The 21319-nt window shown below is 43.4% G+C and overlaps 1 protein-coding gene across 2 annotated transcripts; it reads right to left on the bottom strand.

Moving 5' to 3' along the window:
* Positions 1 to 5128: 5128 nt before the first annotated feature.
* On the bottom strand, positions 5129 to 11920 carry LOC115461471 (toll-like receptor 1). Of its 2 annotated transcripts, none has more exons than XM_030191293.1 (2): positions 11749 to 11920; positions 5129 to 8148 (listed from the first exon to the last, which is right to left on the bottom strand). In XM_030191293.1, the coding sequence occupies exons 1-2, from the start codon at positions 11782 to 11784 to the stop codon at positions 5647 to 5649; spliced, it is 2538 nt and encodes an 845-aa protein (XP_030047153.1). In that variant the 5' UTR covers positions 11785 to 11920; the 3' UTR covers positions 5129 to 5646. The 2 variants fall into 2 exon arrangements, with proteins under 2 accessions (XP_030047153.1, XP_030047154.1); XM_030191294.1 differs by having other exon boundaries at positions 11797 to 11920.
* Positions 11921 to 21319: the final 9399 nt, after the last annotated feature.

Below are 21319 nucleotides of genomic sequence, written 5' to 3'. Positions count from 1 at the left end.
TACAGTGGGTTTGTGGTGGGTTTTTGGAGGGCTCACATTTACCACCACAAGTATAACAGGTAGGGAGGGATGGGCCTGGGTCCGCCTGCCTGAAGTGCACTACAGTACCCACTAAAACTGCTCCAGGGACCTGCATACTGCTGTCATGGAGCTGGGTATGATATTTGAGGTTGGCATAGAAGCTGGAAAAAATATTTAAACATTTTGTTTAGGGTGGGAGGAGGTTAGTAACCACTGGGGAAGTAGGGGGAGGTCATCCCCGATTCCCTCCGGTGGTCATCTGGTTATTTAGTGCACATTTCTGTGGTTCGGTCATAAAAAAAAAGGACCAAGTAAAGTCGGCCAAGTGTTCGTCAGGGACGCCCTTCTTTTTTCCATTAACGGCCGAGGACGCCCATGTGTTAAGCGCTCCCCAGTCCCGCCTTCACTATGCTTCCGACACCCCCCCGTGAACTTTGGTCATTCCTGCGATGGAAAGCAGTTGAGGATGCCCAAAATCGGCTTTCGGTTATGCCGATTTGGGCAACCCTGGGAGGACGCCCATCTCCCGATTTGTATCGAAAGATGGGCGCCCTTCTCTTTCGAAAATAAGCCTGATAGGGTAGGAGTATATACTACTAGCAAATAAAATTCACGACCTTGTATTCAAAGCTTCAGGAAGAGATAGCGACCTTGAATATCCTGAAAAATAAGCGTAGAAGTATAGTGCAAAGCTTTGTTAAGTAAAACAGCCACTCTTCTATGCCTCCCTCCAGAAGGCTACGGCTTTTGTGTCAGCAGCAAGCTCACTATGGAATGCACTTCCTGACCAACTTCGCCTTTGTGGCAGCTTGATGCAGTTTAAGAAATCCCTAAAGACTTGTTTATTTGTGACAGCATATTTATGAAGCAGCTATAGTAGTCATGTGATGTAATGCAGAGGTCAATATTTTTTAGTTCGTATGTTAAGTTTGTAATTTCTTTGTTATTTTGATGGTATTTTAATTATGCATGTTCATATTTGGAAACCACCTAGTTTATAGGTGGTCTATAAATTTTTTAAATAAAATAAATAAATAGATAAATAAGAATAATACACATTGGCCACCCACTGACGCTGGGGTTTCTGATGCTCCAGGTCAGTAAGATGATTCTCATGAAGGCATTCAATGTCCACCCTATATCTCTTTAAAGCTGACAGGATTTTATAGACAGAGCTTTGGGAATCTCAGGGCACCCAGCCTTCGCCCTGAGTAGAAAAGGTAACAGGTGGGGAGAACAGGTGGCAATAATAAGTACCTTGAACAAGAATACCTAAACAACCCAAGAAAAACCAGCTGTGTCAGGAACATAGCCCACACTCTCTTTCCACCTTCCCCACTCCTCCAACATCTATTCTCTATCCCAGCTCCCAACCCCCCATCCTATGGCACACCAGCCCCCCCACCCCCTCCCAACACCCCTCCCCTCTTCCCTCCCCTATGAACCCCATCATTTTATGTCTCATTTAGTTACCACTTACATAACCAAGTCTCTTTTCTAATTCTCTCTTATTCATATAATAGGAGCCTCTACGTAAGACCACTTTGACCTTCACACTTTTCTTTATTTTCAGGAATAGAGGGTAAGGCTAAAATTCTCCGTCCCATAACACCAATGTAAAGACCCCTAAGGTTCTATCATGTTTGATGGGTACAAACCTCTAGTGGTTCTTCTAATTATTGCATATTTGACCTTTTTATACCACCTAATACTTTCCAGATTGCGAGTGTTCTTCTTACCAGTAAGGCAAATGGTTGGAGGAGACCGAAAACTGAATGGTATAAATATCAAGCCCAATGACTGTGGCCACTTGCTAATCAAAATGAACTTCAATTTAAGTACCATTGCTTATAGATCCTAATCTCACTTTATTACCCTATTCTTACAGAAGCAGGTCTGAATCGCATTCACACTTTTTCTGCTGCAGCATTCACCCTCTTCATTCCTGCTCCCATAACATTCTATTAGAGTCCCCACTACTTTTCCAATGCACAGACACAGCAGCTCTGGTGTAACCTTTAAATACACCTGAGACCAGATTTAGGTCTATACAGTTAATTCCCTACCAATTTACATTCAATCCCTCCCATTATGCTTATTCTGTCACCCCTCAGACATGCAGAACTTAATATTCCTAATTCTCAATCTAAACAAAAATAATAACCCCAAACCCTCAAAGAACTGGAACTCACACTCTCACCACAACCCCTTTTGCTCACTCCAAATTCCTCCTACTGTCAATTAGTGACTTAAACACTCCTACAAGGGCCAGTCAGTCTCAGCCACACTGCAGCACACAACCTCTCCCTCTTCTGCTTCAACTGCTTCTCCTGCTCAACCCTCAACTGACCGCAAGCTGTTGCCAAGGCAACCAGGTCTCAGCTTGCTCAACTGTTGTCCCATAGTGATGTCACTATAGAACCCTTATTTTTTCCTCTTGAGGAGCCCAGTTAAGATTATTTTAACCCCTTATGGTTACATTCGCCCCGGCCAAGTAAAAAAAATGTATGCAGTAAACATTTTTTCCCATCACTCCACCAACTTCATATTCTCCCAATATCTCTGTATACAATAACATTTTTTTAACCATGCCACTATAGTGACATTTACAATTCAAGTAATGATACATTCTCATAAGTTTTACATATAACTATTTTTTTCACCTCCTTTAGAGTTTTCTTGTAAGGCTATGCCCAGGCAATCCCCAGATCCTCCCTTAGAATCAATGCTCTCACCTGGGCCAGCAAATACTTTTTCCTCTTCTTAAAGTCATAATAGATCTTTTTATTCTGTTCTTTCATTCTCATCTCTATCTCACCTTCCCATGATGTCCACCTTAGAGGCAACATGGGAAGCAGTTTTTGGCTTTGAAATCCAAGGTTATCACCTTAGAGGCAACTTTTTTTCTACATTTCCCATGTAGGTGACTAGTGCACTATAATGGGAAGCAGTATATATTTTTTTCATCCAACACAACTGGAGAAGTTTGTTATGGAACGGGAAATCTTAGTTAATAGGGTTCTTAGGGTCATGTATAGTATTTGGGCTTATAGGTGTAGATTTTAATTACTCTTTAATATCTTAAAGTTTTTTTTTCCTTTTTTAGAAGAATCAGCCTCTCCTCTTGCTGTGGACTTTAGGTTTGTGCACTTGTTTTTGTTTTTTTTTTTTAATTTTGTTGTATAATTTCCTTAGTGTAACTCTTTTCTTGATTATATGGTTTATGTACATATATAATTGTAAGCTCTAACAAACAAAATTCAGCAAAGCAGCACAGATAAATTGAAAACAGATTTCTAGGACAGTTCTAAAAATTCATAACACTATTTCAGATATAGATACCTAGAATAGTAAAATGAACAGGAATCAAAACACACACTCCGTATTGGCAAAAGCCACCTGACAATCCAGCTGTAATTGTGATCATAGAACTTAAAATATACAACCTTTATTTGTTGGTAGAGTTTTCTTCCTCATGATAACATATAAGGGTCGGGGAATGGGATTCGATATACTGCCTTTCTGTGGTTACAATCGGAGCATATTTATACAGGTACTTCAGATGGAACAGCAGGTGGTGGCAATGCAGGAGGTGATGCCTCAAGGTGAGGATAAGGTGGTTCCCTCACCTTTGATCTTCTGACCTTCTCGACTTCTCCTTCTTATTCTTGTTGAAAATATTAATGATGAGTGATAATCCCCTCTACCTTTGCATGTGCACATTTATGTGGTTTGTTAACAGTAATGTTTGTCACTTCTTGATAGCACCATATCAGGTGATTGACTAGTGCCCTTTTGTTGAGGCTAAACCCAGCCACAGAAATGTTTCTCAGGTCATCTCTAGATATCCCCAAAACCTAGGGCTCAAAGGGGCCTGGGGCTACATAAACAATAGTCCTTATCCAATACTGTATGCATTCTTACAGACTGGGTCACTGGATAGACAGTTTCATCAGGGTCACAGCCATTACCCTTATTTAATGCGAGGTAGGGTAAAAGCATTTTATCACAGAGTTTCCATGTGACATCACAAGCCAGCATCATAAGCTTGGTCAAATTAAGTTCTGTGAAACACAGGTTACATTGTGGCAGGGGGCTTTCTTTATCTCCTACAGATAGGGCTGTCCCTGGACATCATTGAAGGTAAGTGGGTTAAAAAAAAAAACAGCAGCTGAAGTGGTGGAGAGAAGATGCACATGAAGAAACTGGCCTGTATGAATTTTGGTATTTTAAAAAAGCGTTACTAATTTGTTTCCCATTGATGCTGATCATGTGAGCTGTTCTAGCTCTTAAGGAGACCCATGCTGTAAATCACTTGATCTTCTCCTCCATTAGGAGGGTCATGCATGCATATAACTTCCAGTTTCATAGATCTTGAAAGGAAAAGGGCAATGGGTGAGCCCACTGTCTCAGAAATATTAGACAGTCAAATAATATTTTCTTTTTTTTCTTTAAACATAATTTTAAAGTACATAGATAAGATAAACTTGCTTTAAGTAAAACTGTCATAACAGTCTAAACAAGAAAAACAATATACGCATCAAGAAATATAATTACAGACAATAAAAAGTTAAGAAGGTAAAAAAAAAAAGAGGGGAAAAAAAGCCAATAAGAAAAAAAAAGGCAAAAAAACAAACAAACCAAAACTATAGCAAAACCTCACATATTAAATCAAAAATTATGCCTGAAACAGTCAACTGGAAATATTCCTAAAGCATTCCTTTAGGCTGAGGGTTCAAGAACTTGTAATCACAGTGACCTAAGAACCTGAAGTAGAAACAGGACATATAGGTAAAGAGATCTGAGCCATTCTGTTTTCCAAAAACTGTTTCAACTTAATGGAATCATAAAAAAGATATTTATGATTTTGATACTTAATCACACAGAGACATGGGAAATAAAAACGTTGTTCCTTTAGATAATAACATAGTAGATGACAGCAGAAAAAGACCTGCACGGTCCATCCAGTCTGCCCAACAAGATAAACTCATATGTGCTACTTTTTGTGTATACCTTACCTTGATTTGTATCTGTCATTTTCAAAGCACAGACCGTATAAGTCTGCCCAGCACTATCCCTGCCTCCCAACCACCGGCTCTGGCACAGACCGTATAAGTCTGCCCAGCACTATCTTTCACAGCAAGACTCTACACCTTTCCTGCAATGTTCTAGAAATATCAGGAAAATAGAAATCAATGATCCCAAAAAAAGAAACTGTTGTAAATTTAAAGAAAAGATTCTGAGTCCAAATTTTATCCAGTTCTAAAACGTAAGTAACCAAAAGTGTCCCATGAGCATGTGGTCCCAAGTGAGAATCTTCTAACAAAGCTGTAACAATCAAACTGTCCTCAGACACCATTTCCAATCTCTGTTCATCTTTATGTTTATCCAAGTAAAATGCCCTTGTGATAGGTGGAATCTTCTCTATTGGGACCTTGAGAATCTCCCTGTAATAGCGTCACTACATATCCAAAAGAGGGACATGAACACTTTAGGCATTTCATATGTTCTTATGAGCCTAAATCCTTTCTTTATGAGGCCCATAGTATTAACATCATCATATCATTGTGTTTTAATGTTCTAACTATGCTACAATACAGTTTGCTGGCATGTTGTATTTACTATTTAGTTCAAGCTAACAGTGTCAGGCTCATAGACCTTTTCTTGGTTGGTGTTAAAGACCTTTTTATTTTCTTGTTTATGTTCAGGAAGTTGTACATTAATAGATTGTCTGAGGTTGGCCCAGAAGAGTCCATGTTTACTTTTCTCCTTTGGCCACTCTAAGTACGTTCTTTTTGCCATAAGAGCTTTCAGCTTATAATATTTAGAAGGAATGAGGTACTGTGGGATGGGTTCTAGTAAAATGAGGATCAAGCTATCAGAGTTTTCAGTGAATAGTCTGTGATGGGCAAAATAAAGTTCATAATGGCACCACTCACTCTGGATGAAATTGGGAGACAAAACAAAGATGGATTTGTAGCTTTTCTCAATGCAGTTAATGATATTTTCAATGATGCTTCTTCCTGGAACAAAGTTCCTCTCATGCTGACAGATCTGTATAGACCCATCTCCTTTTTCTAAGTTGGGTATCAGGTAATCTTTTACCCAAGATGCATCATGCTGGCTATAGGAGATAAAAGCATGATAGGTCAAATTCTGGGGAAGATCTTTTGGATTTGTGTTCCTATTTCTGTGCTTTGTCTGTGTCCAATTCCATGTCATCTTAACATACCAAGGCAAATCAAAATAAAGACACAGAAACAATATGCAAAGTATGAGGGCTGCCATGGTGCCCAGAACTATACCAAGCAAGGCTGCTGTATTACAGGATACTTCAGAGAGATGGACATCCTTTAGCAGGGTTCCTTTAAGATGTTCTGGATATTGACATTTATAAGATTCTGGCCATCCTAGTATATCTCCAGCTGTTTGCGTCCTCCAGTTAATAAAATCTCTTAATTCACAATCACACTGAAATGGATTGTTTCCAGCATTGATTGCTCTGACATTCTGACAGCTTTGGAGAGAATGAAAAGAGAGAGAGTGCAGAAAATTCATTCCTATATTTAGGACTGCGAGGCTATTAAAATGACTACAGTCCGGAAGATCAGCTAGCCAGTTGGATGCAAGGTTTAGTTCTTCCAAAGATTTCAGTGCCATAATGCCTTTGTGAATATTAGAGATTTGGTTATTGTGGAGATCCAGTATTTTTACATTGATTGGTAAGCAACCAAAGGCAGCGCTGGTCAGCTGGTTTGCTGACAGGTTCAGTTTGAGCAGTGTTTCTGACCAGTGGCAGTCTTCCCCATTCTCATACTGCAATTTATTATTACTGACATCCAGATACTGCAGAGATTTCATACTGCTAGTCATACTACTCACCAAAGACAGCATTTCAAGTCTATTACTTCTTAAGATAAGTGTTTCCAAATGAGGTAAAGTGTTGCAGTTTTGAAAAAGCTTATCTGTCAATTTATTTCTTGTAAGTTTCAAGATGTGGAACATACTGGGTTTAGAAGGGCACATAAAATGTATCATACCAGTATCCACAAATGTAAGGTTCTCAATCATCAGATCTGAGAATGTCTGTAAAGGGTGAGGGCTGCCTGTGTGATAAAATACCTTAGAAATTGAATGTTGCATTGAAAGTGCTTTTAAAGAGGTGTTAGAAGAGTTGAATGGTATAAAATATGAATACTGACCTACTTGTGTCAATTGGTAAATATTAAAATATTCAACTGATGAATACAACACAGCTTTAATCATTTGATTGAGGTACTCCCATGATACTGTAATGTTACTAATGATCAGAGTTGATACCTTTGAAGTTTTGCTGATTGTTGATAAAGGTTCAATTACATTATCACAAGCCTTCTCACATGTGACTTGGGAAAGTTCTAATGTTCTTGAAGTGTTCATAGCATCATACAAAATGAAAGGGTCTTCGAGATAGACTGGGAGTACAATGTGGAGTTTGTTTGTATTTAAGACTTGTAGACTGCCTGGTTCATAAGAGGAGAGATTTTGTAAACCCAAGAAGATGACGTGTAATGTTCCCAATTGTGCAATTTCTTTCAGAGAAGACCTTTGTATCCTTGTAGCACTGAGTCCCAGATATTGCAGATGGAGAAAGTAGCTGAATTCTTTACAGTGCAATATATTCTCAAATTTATTAGAGGAAAGGTCTAAATGTCGAAGACCTTTAATTACCTGCAGAGAGCCGCAGGTAATGTTCCTGAGGTTGTTGTGGGATAAATCTAAGTGCTCTAATTCTGCATTGAATCTGAAAACAATAGCATCAAATTCTCTGATGTGATTGTAGGACAAATTTAAAAGCTTCAGGTTAGTCAAATAAGTAAAATCGGAGGTATGAAGCAGAGCGATATTGTTTTCTGATAAATCCAAGATTGTTGTTTTTGGTGGCAGAATTTTTGGAACACTATCAAGAAATGTATTTGAATATTTAACAATAAAGTCATTGATTGCCTGTAGCTGTCTGATATTACATAATACAAGCATGGATGTATATAGAAGAATAAAGACAAATGAGGTGGACATGCTGGGCTCTTGGATCTTCATCATCATTGGTTGTTTCCACAATGCCAAGTATTTGATCAATGCAAAACCCTGCAAAGAAATGCATAAATTATTGTACATATTTCACACAATGATAGCTGATAGCTAGAAGCTGCTTCCAGTAAGTGGGAGTTAATCATACATAGGTACTCACTACAAAACACTGGATAGTCCCCATCTCGCTACTGGACTGCTGTCCGCATCTTGGTATGAGTGTGTTGCAGGGGATAGTCAGAAGTCTATTTTGGGGTGGAGCAAAGGTGAACTGAGGGGCCAGGAATTCTCCCCTCCCCTTCCCCCCACCTCCACCACTGTAGCGACAGCCACATTAAACCATACCTTTGCTGGTGGGGATGCCAAGCCCCGCCAGCTGAAGAGGTCTCTTGCACGAGTCCTGCCTGTGCTTCCAGAGCAGTGCTCAAGTTGGTGGCGCACTTCAGCCACCGACATTGGCACTCCCTCGCACGCTCAGTTCAGTTGCACGACTTAGTAAACAGGGCTCTATATGTTCCATCTTTGCTTATACCCTACATTGTCAATTAAAATGCTTTATTGTGTTGACATTGTAAGTACTATACTATGCCATACATTGTATTGCTATTTGAATATTTTTACTTATTATGTTTGATTTATTCTTACTGTACACTGCCTTGAGTGAATTCTTTCAAAAAGGTGGTAAATAAATCCTAATAAATAAATACATCTGCAAATTTTACTTCTTTGAAATGGCATTTAAATGTCTGGACTTCTCCAAATGTTTAAAGATTGCTAATTAGATGTGTGGAAGCAGTGGTGTGCTGGAGCGGGCTTTCACGGGCTCACGAGAGCCATTTGTTAAGTTTTTAAGAATTTTGGGAGCCGGTTGTTAAAGTAGACCTCCCCATGGCTATTCTAACAACTGACTCCCAAAATGTAGGCTTGGGCCCCTTCCTGAATTCTCTTTTTCTTTGCTGGCAGTGACGCTGGCCCCACCAGCCAAGTAAATAGACTGCTGCTGCTCCTGCTCCTTGTTTCTGACTCTGAGCATCAGGCTGGGACTTTTCATGCAAGCGCAAGAAGGTTCCATCATGCTGCTCAGAGCCAGAAACAAGCAGCAGAGAACGGTGGCAGTCCATTTATTGGCTGGTAGGGCTCGGCAAAGGTATGCCTAGCGTGCCCGCACAAGGGAGGGGAGAGAGAGGCATGCCTCCCCCCAAATTTCAGGGCCGGCTATGCCCGGAGAGAGAGCCCTTCTCTCCCATTCACACTGCCAGTGCCTGCACAACTCTCCACTCTCTCCTTCAAGACAACATTTTCTCCCTCCAGTCCCCAGTCCAAATCCTGTTCAGCCCACTGCCAATCTCCGAATCTCACTCACTCTTCTCTCCTCTGGTCTCCCTTTCTCCCTCCAATCGCTGTTCTGCCATCCCCAGCTAAGGCCACTTTTTCTCCCTTCCATTCTCCTCCTCAGGCCTGTAGTCCCTGAGTCCCTGCTGATCTGCTCACCCTCAGGTTTCTCCTCTCCCTGTCAATTCCTAGTGCCCATTCCATTTCCCCTCACCCTCACCCTCAATCCTTGGTTCCTTTTTTCTCTCCCGCCATCACATTTTTCTCCCCCACCCCTTCACAATTCCCTTTTTACCTCTTTACCAATCACCTGACCTGCCAACCCAAAGGTCCATGATTACATCAGGTCTTTTTCTCCTCAAGCCCCAGCCATCTCCACTCTCCCTTTACTGCCTGCCTCTTGCCCTCTTCTTTCTAATATCCCAATCCCATCATCACAAAAATCAATCTCAAGTCGCCTACCAGCACTCCAGGCGCAGCAGCAGTCAGAGAGGCAGCAGCCTTCTTCACACACTCCGGCAGCAGCAGCAGTCAGAGGCAGCAGCTTTCTTCACACACTCCGGCAGCAGCAGCAGTCAAAGGCAGGCAGGCAGCAGCCAAGTTCTTCTTCACACAGCACGTAGAGACGGGCGGCGTCAGGACAGCGATGATGGCTCACCTCACCACCTGCAGCTTTTCCCGCTCAGTGACTCCCACCCTCGTGGTCCGGAAACAGGAAATACGTCATCAGAACTTCAGAAGGCGGGACATTGTGCGGGAAGTTGGAGCCTGAGGTGAGCCATCTGTCTGTCCTAGTCGTCGTCACTGTCGGGGGGGGCCGTCGCTGCCTGGGCTGGGCCTGGCTCGCTACTAGCATCGGATTCGCTGCAGTGCAGTTAGTCGGGGGTCGGGAGGCGGGGACTCAGTCTCTGGAGCTGACGGCGATGAATGATGATTATGCGGATGCCGGGATCCAGATGCGGTCGTGAGGCGAGCAGCGGCAGTCCAGCGACGGAGGTCGGAGGTGCGAGGCGAGGCAGAGTTGAGGCGCGCCGCGCAGGGCCCCTTTAGGCGCGGGGCCCTATGCGGCCGCCTCTGCCTAAGACCAGCCCTGGTCCAGTGGTATATTCAAGACAGGAGTGATTCCAGTTGCTTTTGTTCATGTCAGCTCTACTCTCAAAATGGCTGCTGTGACCTCTTGCAGCAGTCTTGCGAGATTGCTACTAGAAGTCATGGCAGCCATTTTGAGAACAGAGCCAGCCTGGGCAGGAGCAACTGGGGATCACTTCTGTCCTGAGTACACCCCTAGTAGGCCACCAGGGATTATAAGATAGACCTTAAAGGGGACACCTACAGGTGGGCGGGTGGGAGAGGCAACTCCTGTTCAGAAGGGAAGGGGACAAACAGGATAAAGCACAAATTTTTGACTTCCACCAAAAACACACAGTCAGTTTTGGCTGAAACTGAATCCATAGCCATAGCCTTTCGGCCAAAACCAAAATCTGGCAGAAAAAGGATTTTAGTCCAGTTTCAGTACCATAACCGAAACTGAAATTTGGTTGGCCTCTATTTGAAATTAAAATGAACATCTACTCTCTTACTATCCTATGGGACTTTTCATAGGTCCAAAGATTTATTGAGCAGACCTGCAGGGACCACCAGAACCTCTCTGATCTCTCCTGATATCTCCCATAGCTTTGCCCACTTTCACTTTTGCTAGCTGTACACAATGCTTTCTTGTGTAAGTGATGTATCATCTACCTTACTACACATACCTTTGCCGGCAACTGGCTATTCTCCAAACCCTTCCTCAGTGAACGCTAAACAAAAGTATTGTTCTGCATTTCCATTTCATCCTTGTCATTCTCCACACTATCCATTTTTCTCCTCTCTGTCTTACAGTCCTCCTTTGCATTTTCCCCTCTCAATGACATACTTAAAAAAAAGTCTTGTCAGCTGGCTCTAACATCTTAGCTATCTTTTCTTCTGTACTCTTCCTATACACTTTATCAGATATTCTTTTGTCTAAGACAGGAGAGTGGGCAGACACAGGAGAAGCATAATATATATATATTATATATATTTGTTTTTTTCACAGAAATATTGGTGGATGTGTGTGTGTGTGAAACTGCCTCCCAGTTGAGGGAATGGAAAGAAAACAGTAACAGTTAAATAAGGTACCAGTATGGGATAAACTTAGAGGCTGGTAGCAGAGAAGAGAGAGAAAAGTTGTTTTTTTTTCAGTTAGAACCTATAGGATGATGAAGTGATTTGAGCATGCTTAATGAGCTTTAAGATGCTTGTCGGCTGTCTGATTCTTCTGTGTGACAAATATTTTGCACTAACCTGAAGTAAGGCACATAGCTTTGGAGAGCTCGTCATAAAAGTTATTACCAGCTGCAAAGTGCTCTTGACGTGACTTGGGTCGGACTCGGAGCAGATCTGACTTTTTCATCTAAACACAGTTCACAGCAGGATGATGATGACAATGACTTTGGGCTTCTTTCTCTGCCAGAGAGCTGCGGGGCGAGGAGGAAACGGAAGCCAGTGGAACAGTAATGGAGGAAAGTGGGAAGTATTAAGCCTAGAAACTGAAACTGAAACACACACTGCAACATATAACAAAGCAGGTTATTTTTTTTTCTAACGATAGCATAAAAGTAGCCTTAAAATGAAATAAAAAGGCAGCATTCCACAAATTTACTCTGCTGCAGTGTTCACAGATGACTAGCGCAGTGGATTACAGAGCGAAAGTTTCAGCCAACTCTGTTGGTCAAATTAATTTTCCTCTGTGTCAGGAACCATTTTTGTGTTTCTCCAGGAGTTTGGGTGTGTCTAGATGTGTCATAAATAATTACCTCTGACTGTGTTCCTCTCTTTTTATAACTACTTGTCATATGTACATTTCTGTTCCTTTTTCTAATATTTAATGAAAACTTAGGTATTATCGCTGCAGATAAAGGATTCAAGTGTCCTTTCCTTCCCTGGAAGTCACTTCCAACTCAATTGCAACTATGGCTCAGATTTAAATGAATTTAGCAACATATATTCTGCCTTCTTATTCTACAGGGACAAGGGTTTAGCTCATGCCTTTTTTCGGGTCTGGGGAAACGGCAAATTCAGATCTCATGGATCCTGCTGCTTTCGGTATGCGAGGAGCAAGAGGTTAGAGATTAAGAACAGAACAGGAGACAGTAGGAGGCACGTAGCCCATTAGGTGGAGTCCCTAGTTCACCCAAAACAGTTGCAAACGAAAACGCTATTGAAAGCAATAGAAAAAGACTAGTAAAAAAGGCCCGTTTCTGAGAGGAATGAAACGGGCGCTAGCAAGGTTTTCATGGAAGTGTGTATGTTTGACAGTGAGTGTGTGAGAGACAGAGTGAATTTGCGACTGTGTGTGTGTGTGAGAGAGAGTGAGACTGTGTGAGAGTGTGTGTTCGAGACAGAGAGTGTGCCACAGGCAGGGTTGCCAGGTGGAAAATTTTTTTCTAGCCCAATCCAGCCCAAAAACCAGCCCAAAACCCGCCCAAACACAAACCCCGCCCCTGACACCCCCACCCCCGCGTCATCACCCCCGCCCCCGCCGTCACCGGCCCCGCCCCCGCCGTCACCGGCCCCGCCTCCCATGTCACCGGCCCCGCCTCCCCCGTCATCGGCCCCGCCTCCCCGTCATCAGCCCCGCCTCCCCGTCATCGGCCCCGCCTCCCACGTCATCGGCCCCGCCTCCTACGTCATCGGCCCCGCCTCCCACGTCATCGGCCCGCCCAAAAGTCACACCCCGCCCAAAAACCGTCACTAACCCCGCCCCCCCGCGGCCGAAAAAGGCAAAAAGCCGCCCGAAAAACCGCACAGAAACCCAAAAAGCCGCCCAAAAAACCGCAACCCGCCGCGGGCAAAAATTTCCTGCGGCGGGTCGCGGAAAACCGCCCAATTGGGCGGTAAAACCGCCCACCTGGCAACACTGGCCACAGGGGTCCCCCCCTGCATGTGTTGGCATCCTTCCTGCTCCCCCCCTGTGTTTCCTTTTCCCATATCCATCTCGTCCCCCTCCCCCCTCCCAGCCTCAGGGTCGTGGCGCCCCCCCCCCCCCCGGCCTGCAGGATCGTGGGCCCTATGGCGGCGTTTTTCTGTATCGTAGTGTGTGTTTGAGAGAGTGTGTGTGAGAGAGAGTGAATGTGTGAGTGTGACAGAGTGAGAGTGTGTGTGGCGTGTTTGTGCGAGAATGTGAGTGTGTGTGTGTGAGAGGGAATCCCAGCTTCAGGGTGTTGGCCCCGCCTCCCTTGGGCTTTCAGGATGGTAGTCCCTCCGTCTGCCGGCGTTTTTCCCCCTTCCCTCCTCGCAGGTTGAGGTTCGAGTGACCCCCTTCCCTCCTCGCAGGTTGAGGTTCGAGTGCCCCCCCTTCCAGTGCCTTTCAGGGTCGTGGCGCTCCCTCCGACTGAAGCTGTCTCCCTTCCTGGCACGTTCAGGCAGGCAGGCTGGCTCCCTGCGTGTGTCCAATGTTCAGGCTGCCTGCCTGCGTTGCTCCCTCCGTGTCTCCGAGTTTGTGCGGGCCCGGGGTGATGGGAGTCCTGCGAAGTTGGGAAATGGCTGCCGAGGGGCAAGGGGAGTGAGATCGCGTGTCGCCGATGCTTACGTCCCCGCCTGCCTCTCTCCGACGTTGTGCGGGCAATGTTAGTCCTCCGGAGGTGGGAAATATCCACCGAGGGTCAGGGAGATGGCGTTTGGCCGATTGTCATAGCGCCGCCCTCGACGTCATGACGTTATGATGCGAGGGCAGGCCAGACACTCAGGGCAAACCGGATATCTCTGGCGCCTCAATTTCCGGCTTGAGGCTTCAGAACGTTGGAGGTGCCTTTTATTATATAGAGATTATTAGAAATAAAGGAGAGCCTATTCTGGTCCCTCTGTAAAAAGTAAAAAGCTGTTTCATCCAGTTGGATAGGCAATGTCTTAAAAGGTGGAGGACAAAAGATTTTTTTTAACTTGTTTGACAGCATTTTAATTTATTTTAAATGTTCCCAATGTAGATATAAATATCATGAAATATATCACTAAAACAGCTTCAAAAATTATTGTAGCTGATGGAAACAGCACTGAAAGGCAGTTTTTTTGTGCTCATTTTTCTACATTGTTCTTAACTTTGGGATCGAGGACTAATCCTGCTCCCTCTTCCCCCTCCTCCACCAACTCCATTCCCCCTCTTCCACAACTCCATTCCCCCTCCCCCATTTCCCTTATAACATTGCACAAAGAACAGACTTAGACAAAGTTTTTGGTATAAACGCATAGGCCGCAGCTTGTTTATTAACAAACACATAAATACATAAGTATTGCCATACTTTGACAGACCAAAGGTCCATCAAGCCCAGCATCCTGTTTCCAACAGTGGCCAATCCAGATCACAAATACTTGGCAAGATCCCCAAAAAAGTACAAAACATTTTATGCTGCTTATCCCAGAAATATTTTCCCCAAGTCCAATTTAATAAGGGGCTATGGACTTTTCCTTTAGGAAGCCAGCCAAATCTTTGTTAAACTCTGCTAAGCTAACCGCCTTTACCACATTTTTTGGCAACAAGTTCCAGAGTTGAATTACACATTGAGTGAAGAAACATTTTCTCCAATTCATTTTAAATTTACTACTTTGTAGCTTCATCGCATGCCTCCTAGTCCTAGTATTTTTGGAAAGCGTGAACAGACACTTCATGTCTACCCGCTGCACTTCACTCATTATTTTATAGACCTCTATCATATCTCTCCTCAGATGTCTTTTCTCCAAGCTGAAGAGCCCTAGCTGCTTTAGCCTTTCCTCATAGGGAAGTCATCCCATCCCCTTTATCATTTTCATCGCCTTTCTCTGCATCTTTTCTAATTCCACGGTGACCAGAATTGAACACAATATTCGAGACGCGGTCACACTGAACCATAAACAATTATAACCATATTCAAACCTGAGCTACATTAACAATTCCAATATCATAGACTTTCGTAGCCCCCAATACTACCACTCCGCCATTTCAGCTACAGCGGCCCTTCGATGTGGACCTCCACGCCTGTCTGCAGTGGGTCACTTGACCCAACAACCTGCTAGCTCCAAAAGCCTCTCGTTAGCTCATCCCTTGATGAGCTTCCCCCTGTAGCTCAGGTACCCGCTTGCTGCTACAACTCTAGCCACAGTCCCAACCCCTCCTAAGGAGCACTCAATCACTGCACCGTGGTCCTCCTGGGTGGTTGGGCAGGTAAACTGCCTCCAAGGAGCAGGAAAAGCTTCTGCACCTTGGAGGCATCCTTTTTTAATTCCTCCTTGCCCCGCTTAACCCCCTATCACCACCCTCCAATCGGGACACATTACAGTGGTGGAAAAGATCGCTTTCTGTCAAACCTGCCAATCCCTTGGCTTCATCCCCTGCCTTTCTCTTACCTCTGCTCTATCCCATTCTGTCCCAGTGGTGCCATGAAGTCTGCGGGAGTGGGGAGCCCATCCCCCAGTATCCTCGCTCCTGCGAGACTGGGCTCTTGGGCTCAACTATACAAAACAGTAATATATGGCCAAATTTCAGTGAGGATATTCTGTTTACTGATAGGTTAATCTTGTAATCTGCCTTGGGAAGCCTGGTGTTATAAAGATTGGAAGTAAAATTAAACTCTCCTTTCATTGGGGCACATGGAATCACATGTTCAGCTCATCTCTTTTGTACAAATGGATTATTCTTTTTTGAGCATGTTTCAGGGACAAGTACATAAGAACATAAGAGTAGCCATACTGGGTAAGACCAATGGTCCATCTAGCCCAGTATCCTGTTTCCAAACAGTGGCCAAGCCAGGTCACAAGTACCTGGCAGAAATCCAAATTGCGGCAACACTCCATGCTACATTTCCCAGGGCAAGCAGTTGCTTCTCCATGTCTGTCTCAATAGCAGACTATCAACTTTTCTTCCAGGAACTTGTCCAAACTTTTTTTAACCCAGATATGCTAACTGCTGTTACCACATCCTCCGGCAAAGAGTTCCAGAGCCTAACTATTTGTTGAGTGAAAAAATATTTCCTCCTATTTGTTTTAAAAGTATTTCCATGCAACTTCCTTGAGTGTCCCTTAGCCTTTGTACTTTTGGAACAAGTAAAAAATTGATTTACTTCTACTCGTTCTACACCACTCAGGATTTTGTAGTCCTCAATCATATCTGCACTCATCTGTCTCTTTTCCAAGCTGAATAGTCCTAACCTCTTTAGCCTTTCCTCATACGAGAGAAGTTCCATCCTCTTTATCATTTTGGTCTCTCTTCTTTGAACCTTTTCTAATTCCGCTATATCTTTTATTGAGGTATGGCGAACAGAACAATGTAATACTCAAGGTACGGTCACACCATGGAGCAATATTACAGAGGCATTATAGTATTTTCCGTCTTATTCACCATCCCTTTCCTAATAATGCCTAGCATCCTGTTTGCTTTTTTGGCTGCTGCCACACACTGAGCAGAAGATTTCAGTGTATTATCTACAACGACACCTAGATTGTTTTCTTGAGTGCTGACCCCCAAGATGGACACTAGCATTGGGTAATTATGATTCGGATTATTCTTTCCAATGTGCATCACCTTGCAATTGTTCTCATTAACTTTCATCTGCCATTTGGATGCCCAGTTTTGCAATTTCCTAAGGTCTTTCTGCAATATTTCACAGTCCGCACTTGTTTTAACAACCTTGAATAGTTTTGTGTCAGCTGCAAATTTAATCACCTCACTCATCACTCTGATTTCCATATCATTTATATATATATATATATATATATATATATATATAAAGGCACCACCAACGTTCTATGAAGCCTCCAGCCGGAAGTGTGAAGGGGGAGAGATATCCGGTTTCCCCATGAGTGTCTGCCCCGCCCTCGCTCTCTCTGTAACACAAACAGTGAAGGAAAACACAGCAAAGCAGCAAATCAAATCGCTCTCTCTGTAACAGTGAAGGACTCAGAGGGGGGAAGGGAGAGAGGGCAGAGGGCAGGGACACAGACACTCCCACATGCACACAGAAGAAAACCTTGCTAGCCCCTGTTTCATTTGCATCAGAAACGGGGCTTTTTTACTAATATATATATATATATATATATATATATATATATATATATATATATATATATATATATATATATTAAATAGCACTGGTCCCAGTACTGATCCCTGTGGCACTCCACTGTTCACCCTCCTTCATTGAGAGAAATGACCATTTAACTCTATCCTCTGTTTTCTGTGCAATAACCGATTCCTAATCCACACCAGAATTAGTTTTCATAAGTCAAAATAATAAAATATTTTCTTTCATGCAGATCTCTCATTTGTTTAAACATAACTAAATGGGCTATAAGCCCCTAATGCAGACCATTGGTTTTCTTATATTTTGCCCTTGTGATGACTTATACTGTGCCAAAACTGGAAATACAATCAGACAGAATAATAGAATTCAGTAACATCCAAAATGTATTAATTAACATTGTAATTGTGTTTGCATTTGGGTAGTAACTGAGAAAATGCTCTTGAAAAATGACTTAAGGAAGAAATAAATATATATCATAGAACTGGAAAATGTTGGCTCTGGACTTCTGGCTCTTAGACTGGCTCTGGACTTCTGCATGAAGGTAGCTTTGCCCTCATTATTGAATATCTCTCTTTTAAATAGTAAGTGCATTTTTATAATAAACTACTGCATTCCATAAAACAAAAGGAGCAAACTCCCACAACCCATCTTTCTCTTTTGATCTAGACACAGGAAAAAAAAGATTTTAAATGCTCCCAGGTTTCAACCTAATTTGTGTTTAATCTGGGATATAAATGCCATAAATAAATAAATAGATAGAAACTCTGAATATTCAGCACCCGATTCTGATAATATGATGTCTGTTTTAGTGGCCCTTCATCAGGAGAAAAAAATTCTCTGCACGAATATAAAACATGCTAGGGTGTCATTATAACCAGCCCCTCCAAATGACACACTGATTATGATTTATAACAAATTACTACTCTACCTATGAAAAGTTATTCCGTTAAGTACGCACAGGAAATCCAATACGTTAGCATTTAGCTTTCAAAAAGGAGACTATGATAAAATGAGAAGAACAATGAAAAATAAACTTAGAAGAGCAGCTTCGAAGGTCAAAAGTTTACACCAGGCAAGGATGCTTTTCAAAAGTACCATCCTGGAAGCCCAGGCCAAATATATTCCATGTGTATATATAGGGAAGAATGACATGATGCTAGGATCCACATTTGGAGTTACTGCACATGAATAGGATCTAGGTGTCATTGCAGACAACTTTGAAATAGTAACATAGTAACATAGTAGATGACGGCAGAAAAAGACCTGCATGGTCCATCCAGTCTGCCCAACAAGATAAACTCATATGTGTATACCTTACCTTGATTTGTACCTGCCTTTTTCAGGGCACAGACCGTACAAGTCTGCCCAGCAGTATTTCCCGCCTCCCAACCACCAGTCTCACCTCCCATCACCGGCTCTGGCACAGACCGTATAAGTCTGCCCTCCACTATCCTCACCTCCCAACCACCAACCTCTCTTCCCCCACCTGCTCCGCCACCCAATTTCGGCTAAGCTTCTGAGGATCCATTCCTACTGCACAGGATTCCTTTATGCATATCCCACGCATGTTTGAATTCCGTTACTGTTTTCATCTTCACCACCTCCCGCGGGAGGGCATTCCAAGCATCCACCACCCTCTCCGTGAAAAAATACTTCCTGACATCTTTTTTGAGTCTTCTGCTCATTGTGTAGCAATGGCCAGAAAAGCAAATAAACTATTTGACACTGTCGATCACAGCATACTTCTTGATACCCTGTCCTCACTTGGATTCCAGGGCTCTGTCCTTTCCTGGTTCTCTTCCTACCTCTCCCTCCGCACCTCTAGTGTTCACTCTGGTGGATCCTCTTCTACTTCTATCCCTCTACCTGTCGGCATACCTCAGGGTTCTGTTCTTGGTCCCCTCCTCTTTTCTATCTACACTTCTTCCCTTGGTTCATTAATCTCATCCCATGGCTTTTCCTACCATCTCTATGCCGATGACTCCCAAATCTACCTTTCTACCCCTGATATATCACCTTGCATCCAAACCAAAGTTTCAGCGTGCTTGTCTGACATTGCTGCCTGGATGTCTCAACGCCACCTGAAATTAAATATGACCAAAACCGAGCTTCTCATTTTCCCCCCCAAACCCACCTCCCCACTCCCCCCGTTTTCTATTTCTGTTGATGGCTCTCTCATTCTCCCTGTCTCCTCAGCTCGAAACCTTGGGGTCATCTTTGACTCTTCTCTCTCCTTCTCTGCTCATATCCAGCAGACTGCCAAGACCTGTCGTTTCTTTCTTTACAACATCCGTAAAATCCGCCCCTTTCTTTCCGAGCACTCTACCAAAACCCTCATCCACACCCTTGTCACCTCTCGTTTAGACTACTGCAATCTGCTTCTTGCTGGCCTCCCACTTAGTCACCTCTCCCCTCTCCAGTCGGTTCAAAACTCTGCTGCCAGTCTCATCTTCCGCCAGGGTCGCTTTACTCATACTACCCCTCTCCTCAAGACCCTTCACTGGCTCCCTATCCGTTTTCACATCCTGTTCAAACTTCTTCTACTAACCTATAAATGTATTCACTCTGCTGCTCCCCAGTATCTCTCCACACTCGTCCTTCCCTACACCCCTTCCCGTGCACTCCGCTCCATGGATAAATCCTTCTCATCTGTTCCCTTCTCCACTACTGCCAACTCCAGACTTCGCGCCTTCTGTCTCGCTGCACCGTACGCCTGGAATAAACTTCCTGAGCCCCTACGTCTTGCCCCATCCTTGGCCACCTTTAAATCTAGACTGAAAGCCCACCTCTTTAACATTGCTTTTGACTCGTAACCACTTGTAACCACTCGCCTCCACCTACCCTCCTCTCTTCCTTCCCGTTCACATTAATTGATTTGATTTGCTTACTTTATTTATTTTTTGTCTATTAGATTGTAAGCTCTTTCAGCAGGGACTGTCTTTCTTCTATGTTTGTGCAGTGCTGCGTATGCCTTGTAGCGCTATAGAAATGCTAAATAGTAGTAGTAGTAGTAGTAGAAATAGCAAATAAAACTGAAAATACATAGTAACATAGTAGATGATGGCAGAAAAAGACCTGCACGGTCCATCCAGTCTGCCCAACAAGACAAACATATGTGTAAACCTTACCTTGATTTGTACCTGCCTTATTCAGGGCACAGACCGTACAAGTCTGCGCAGCAGTACTTCCCGCCTCCCAACCACCAGTCCCACCTCCCATCTCCCATCACCGGCTTTGGCACAGACCGTATAAGTCTGCCCTCCACTATCCTCGCCTCCCAACCACCAACCCCTCTTCCCCCCACCTGCTCCGCCTCATTATGCCTCTTTATCGCTCCTTGGTAGACTGCATGTTGAGTATTGCATAACACTCTGGTCGCAGCATCTCTAGAAAGATACAGCAGAAGTATTGATGGTATAGAAAAGGTGAACAAAATGATTAAGGGGATGGAATAACTCTCATGTGAGGAAAAGGTAGAGAGGGTAGAGAGGTCAGGGCTCTTCACCTTGGAGAAGAGACTGGGTACATATGGTAGTAATCTATAAAATTCTGAGTAGAATGAAATGGGTAAATGCAAATCAATTGTTTACTCCTTCAAAAAGCACAAACAAATCAAAGAAAGTATTTTTTCATTCAACACATAGCTATGCTCTATAATCCCAAAGGATATGGTATAAGCAGCAATGGTTTGGAAAAATCCTCAACGAAAATCCATAAAGCATTATTAAGGTAGACCTGGGGACAACCACTGCTTATCCCTGGGATTAGTAGCATGGAATTCTGCTACTTTTTGGGATCCTGCCAGGATATTGTGACCTGAATTG

This window comes from Microcaecilia unicolor, chromosome 2, assembly GCF_901765095.1.
Source record: "Microcaecilia unicolor chromosome 2, aMicUni1.1, whole genome shotgun sequence".
NCBI lineage: Eukaryota > Metazoa > Chordata > Amphibia > Gymnophiona > Siphonopidae > Microcaecilia > Microcaecilia unicolor.
Note: the sequence above shows the minus strand (reverse complement) of the source record. Positions and strands in the feature narration are given on the sequence as shown.